General features: G+C 35.6%; 1 protein-coding gene across 1 annotated transcript in view; it reads left to right on the plus strand.

Annotated features, from left to right (window-relative positions):
* The window catches only part of NAA16 (N(alpha)-acetyltransferase 16, NatA auxiliary subunit), a gene marked incomplete at its 5' end in the record, with an annotated part of 27,170 nt that extends 22,100 nt beyond the window's left edge, over nucleotides 1-5,070 (plus strand). Inside the window, 2 exons of the mRNA XM_006752968.2 lie at nucleotides 2,131-2,228; nucleotides 3,730-5,070. Coding sequence (XP_006753031.2) covers nucleotides 2,131-2,228; nucleotides 3,730-3,927 — 296 coding nt within the window. The remainder of the gene's footprint in view (nucleotides 1-2,130; nucleotides 2,229-3,729) is intronic.
* Nucleotides 5,071-6,065: the final 995 nt, after the last annotated feature.

Below are 6,065 nucleotides of genomic sequence, written 5' to 3' on the forward strand. Positions count from 1 at the left end.
GACTCATATGTGGAATCTAATGAACAAAATAAACTGAGGATCAAAAATAGACTCTGAGACATAGAAGCATGAACAGACTATTGAACCTCAGAGGGAAGACGGGAGGGTGGGTCGGAAGAGATGAACCAATGAACTTGTATGCATATATGCATAACCCGTGGACACAGATAATGGGGTGTGGGGGGGGGATGGGAGTGGGCTGGAAGAGGTTAATGAGGGAAAAAGGAGGACCTATGTAATACTTTGAACAATAAAGATTTAATGAAAAACAACAAACAAAAATAAAAGAAACACAGTAGCACTTTGGATCTTTCAAATTAAGAAAGTTTTTATGTGTTTGGAAAAGATTAAAGTTTAGTAAAGATGTAGTTAACAAGCACTCTTATAGTTTGCTGCTACAGTGTAAATTGCTGCAGCTATGTGAGAATTCAATTTAATCATTCTTATCAAGAACTTCACATTACCTGTATCTTTTGCTGTAGTCATACTTTTGTGAATAATTTTAAATAATTATTCCAAAGCAGAAAAATGAGTTTTAAGTGCAAAGATGTTAACTGAAATGTGTGAAAATATGGGGAAAATAATGGTAACAGATTAGTGTATGTCCAGTATGTCCAGCAATAGGGAGATGTAGCAGGTTTGTAGGATAGACTACCAGGTAATGGAATAAAATGATGTTATTTCTAAAAAGTTATAATACGGGTAAATATGTTTTAGTATGTATGCAGAATTAACAAAATATAATCTCAGCTATGTAATAATATACATGGGATAAAGGCTACAAAAAGTGTATACCAAAGCTTTAATGAATGGTTGCCTTTGGGTGTTGTGATTATGTGTGATTTTTTTTCTCGTATTTTTATTACTTTATGTATTTTGCATTTTGAGAATTTACTTATATTCTGCGTTATTACAGGAGAGAATTTAGGCAACTTATATAAATTTATAAAATACAAGATGGCATAAATGCAAACTGAAGAAAAGATTGGGGAAAGGGAATTGGTGACAAAATGAAGTATATATAATGAACTCCTAATTTAAGCCATATACTGTATTTAAATACTTTAACCTAAGCTTTTTTTCGTTGCAAAGGGAAACTTCTTGGTTTTAACATCTATGGAAAAAAAGTTAATTCATGTGAGAAATTACACTTCTTGGTAGTAAGGGCAGATGAGAATTTCTCTTTTATAAAAAGGGTAATGGAAGAAAACATTTCTTTATTATAACTATGGGAAGTGCCTTTCCAAACATATGATATTCTAAAGAGAAGATAATTTTTGCCATATAAAAATAAAAACACAATAAATTCAAAAGACCAAAAAATATTCATGGATATATAACTGATAAAAAGCTAATAATATACGTGGAGCTCTTATAAATTAACAGTTAACAATATAAATTAATAAACAAAATCCAAAAGTAGCCCTAGCTGGTTTTACTCAATGGGTAGAGCGTCAGCCTGTGGACCAAAGGGTCCCTGGTTCGATTCTGGTAAAGGGCATAGCATATGCTCGGGTCGCAGGCTCGATCCCCAGTAGGGGGTGAGCAGGAGGCAGCCAATTCTAACTCTGTCTCCCTCTCCCTTCCTCTCTGAAATCAATAAAAAAATATATTTAAAAAAATCCAATAGTAAAATGAACATAGAATATGGACCATGTAATTTATTGGAGAAATATAAACTGGGTTTTATTTTTTGAAAGCTTTAAAAATTATTTTCTTTGTGAATATGGAAACATTTTCCTATTGTCCCTCAACCACAGTCCTCTGATAATAATTTCTTTCTTAGATGTTTTATCTGAGGATATAATTTTTTAAAAATGATTGATGCCACACGGTAGCCTGTGTTTATATTTTGAGTTGGATCATTTTTTTTGGGGGGGGGGTATTAAATCTGGTCTCCTGGTAAATGTTTAGCAACCATCTCTGTGTCCCCAACTATGAGTGGAATGTCACTGAATGGGACATGGAAAGCGATGGCACAATTGCCTCCTGAGAGCTGTGGAAACCAGTTCCAGCCCACTGCTAATTAAATACTTGGGACCATATTTTAAGCCACTGGTTAATGTAAATTAAATCAAATGTTAGCCATCCATAGAAGTTTACTCATTTTGAAATGTCTTTGTATTTCAGGTGCTAAAATGATGTATTTTCTGGACAAGTCAAGGCAAGAGAAAGCAATCGCCATTGCCACTAGACTGGATGAAACTATAAAAGATAAAAATGTAAAAGTAAGATTTTTCACACTCATTTCCTCCCATTTTTTAAAAAATCACATGAGCATTTATTTCAGTACTGTTGACAGTATGGGAGAGCACCAGGTCATCTACAAAAATCTGCCCTGCAGTCTCCCCATAAGCCAGCTGCTTATATAGGGTAGGACAAGGATTGCTTGGGGAAGTAGGGATTACAGGCATGGGGAAGTAGGAGGCTGGGGTGGGACTCCATTGTTTGGGCAACAAGGTGGTTAATCTTCCCATAGGCAGTTCTTGAAAGAGAATGGTTCTAAGGTTGTGCCCCAGGTCCAAGGTTGACTTCCTAGTTCAAGGTTGACTCCCAGGGCCTGGGGCACACAACTTCCACCCTGGTCAGAATGTCCTTTCTTTAACCAACACAAGGCAATCATGGTTAACAGCATGATTAATACCTCCCATAACTGGATACTGAGTGATCTAACAAAACATGCCTTTACAACTTAATTCTTGAGTCGGCCTTCTGACTTATGTCTTGATTTGAATATTGTTAACGGAAAAAAAACAAACCCATTGAAACCTGTAAAGAATTTTTGTGAGTTTATTTGAGCCAAACTGTCAACATATGCCGGGAAGCGGAACCTCAATGAATTGAGATAGTGCTCCGGAGAATGGCGGGTTACATCCGTATTTATACATTCCAATCAAAGGAGGAACATAGGTGGGTTACATGAAATTCATTGGTGACAGATCAAGAAGGAGGTATAAGCAAAGCAGGGAAACCCCTGGGATTGGATCAAAAGTAAAATGATGGACACAGGCCGGTTTGGTCAGTGGATAGAGGAGTTACCCAGACATTTCAAGGGTATGTTATCATAGATGCAAAAAGACAGGCTCAGTTAAGGTAAAGGTTGACCTTGTCAGTGAAGATACTAGCCTAGGATGGAACTGCCCACCATAACTGCTTTTAGTTAAACTTTAATTTCAGACCATCCTTTGTGGTTACTTTAGGTCTCCGAGTTTGCAAAACTGCCATGCAGGCCTCCCCTGAGCTTGTTGGGTCAGCATGTGGCCCCTTTTGCCCACAATACCAATTCTAATTAAGAGCTATATCACATTAGGCAAGTTACATCTCTTAGCTTCCTTTTTCTCATGTAGAAGATGAGGACGAACATGCTACATTGTAGAGTTGGTATAAGGGTTTACTGAAGTAATAAACTGAAGTACTTACTGCCTGCCTGGCACATAGTAATCACTTAATATGTGGGAGCTATTGTTATTAATAAAGGACACTTTCATTTTAGTGATCACAGTTTCAGGGATTCACTTTTTCAAGTATTAGAATTTTACTGCTTTTTTAAGGCTTTGCAGAGTTGATTTTTAAAATGTTCCTTTTTTGAGATGATTACTTAGTATAGATAGCAAGAAGTTTTTAGACAAGGGCTTGTTGGCCTTCTCTTGGTTAATGAACAAATTGCATCTTTTGATTTAAGTGATTAATAACCAAATATAATTTTTTTATTTCCCTTTGTTTCAATAGATTTTAATAAAGGTTTCTGAGGCACTTCTTGATGGAAGCTTTGGGAACTGTAATTCCCAATATGAAGAATACAGGATGACCTGTCACAGCCTGCTCCCTTTCACGTCTGCTTTCCTGCCTGCTGTGAATGAGGTCAGCAGTCATAGTGCGGCACTAAACCATATGGCCAACTATGATGTCTTGGCAAATGAAGTTTGAAATCCCATAGAAAATCGGCTCCTATAGATTCAAAGCTGACTTCAGATCAGGGTTCTTTTCAGGGTATATTTTAATATAGATATGAAATGAAATCGTTGGATAGTTTTTTTCAATGGAGTATTCTGTAAGCTTATTCTATTTTTTATCTGACTCTGCCAGTATACATAAGCATCTGTTAAAATGACCTGTTTATACTTGTACAGTTTTCTTAAACTTTAGAATTAACAGCATTATGGTGGTGCTGTCACTTCTTTATCATAAATATGATAATTTCATTTTAAACTAAGGTGTATACGGTCTCTAATTTTTTTTTAGATCCTGGTTTTAGAGTCTATGGTTTGATCCCTTGTTGATTTGTCTTATTGTTTTTTTGCTTACTTTTTAATGAAAGCACATCAGCTTTAAAGTGGTAACTATATGTATGTTAAAAACAATATGGAACTTCTTTTGTCAGATATTGAGGTTTAGTTTAAAATTTACTTCAGTTTGCCCTTTTCTCTTAATTTTTTCCTGATTTATTATTTTTTAATATACATGAAAATTTCTTTTGATTCAGAATGTGGGGATTGGTTTGCCTCTTAATCACTGAAATTCACTGATCAATTTATTGTGTATCTCTAGGTCAGTCTTAAAGACCCACAAGCAAGAATTATGCTTTCTTGGCTAAATTGCTTCGTGTATTAATAAATAGTTTATATCTGAGTGGCATATGCCTCAAGGAAGCATAATAGAGCAGAATACAAATTATAATGAAGCATCTTTACTCTTATCGTCATACATAGACTACTAAATATGTTTTTATATCAGCAGAATGGGAATTTAATCTATTAGTTTAATTATTAAAACAGTATTGTCAGGCAATTTTTGTGGAGGATAGCTATTTCCTTCTTGTATAGAAAACGGTAGTGGAATCATTCAATATGTTTCTTGCAGAACTGTGTAAATATGTCTGTAATATGGATACTTCCCTTAAAGGCAAATATAAATTCAAAAGGGAGATTTTATTTAGAGAAATAGTTCTAATTAATATGATTTTCTTTCACTCTAAGCTATTTTAGATTCATAATTATTGAGAGAAAAACACTTACTGTAAAACAATGTCAACCTATATAATGCTGTAATAAATTATTTTGTACAGAGCTGCTTATTGGTGTTGGGTTACTGCTTCACACAATCAAAATATTTTTGCAAAATATTTTTTCTTTGAGAGAGTAAACACTTTTCATCATCTTAAAATTTTTACCAATTTATAAAATCACCTACCAATATATATTCTGGTGCCACATCAGATTGTTTTCTTTTTAATGTTTTAATCCTTTAAGAAGTAGGCAATCTCTGTCACTAAATATCTTGGCAAATGTGTAATTTGACTTACGAGTGTCCCGACTAACGAGTTTTTTGAGATACGAGCCGTCTATCGGCCGATTTTTTGCTTTGAGTTGCGAGCTTAAATTTGGGTTACGAGCCAGCTTCAGATACCCCACCGCTAGTTGGCGCAGCGAATGTCACAGTGAACGCCACAACATCAGCCCAGCGTCACGTGTCTCACTTGTTCACTTTTTGATTTGACATACGAGTAATTTGAGTTACAAGCTCCGTCACAGAACGAATTAAACTCCTAAGTCAAGGCTCCACTGTATGTTACTTTCAACATAAAAGATGAAATTGTGCTTTCAGCTGTGGTCTTTTAAAAAGTATTCCATTGGGCCCTGACTGGTTTGGTTCAGTGGATAGAGAGAGCGTCGGCCTGCAGACTGAAGGGTTCCAGGTTCGGTTCCAGTCAAGGGCATGTACCTTGGTTGCGGGCACATCCCCAGTAGGGGATGTGCAGGAGGCAGCTGGTTGATGTTTCTCTCTCATCGATGTTTCTAGCTCTCTATCCCTCTCCCTTCCTCTCTGTAAAAAAATCAATAAAATATATTTTTTAAAAAATAAAAAGTATTCCATTGGAATTATTTAGAGTTTCTGAAAGTTATAGGCAGATACAGTTGAGATGTGAGCAGTTTGGTTCAAGGTAAGGAAGAAGGCAGTATAATGGGTGACACTGGGATTAGTGAAATCCAGTAGTGTATCAGTCAGTGTATAGGGGTTGTATCTGTTCTTCCTATACTCATCCCACTTCAAGTATAAACTGGAGA

Source organism: Myotis davidii, unplaced genomic scaffold (assembly GCF_000327345.1).
Source record: "Myotis davidii unplaced genomic scaffold, ASM32734v1 scaffold70, whole genome shotgun sequence".
Lineage (NCBI taxonomy): Eukaryota > Metazoa > Chordata > Mammalia > Chiroptera > Vespertilionidae > Myotis > Myotis davidii.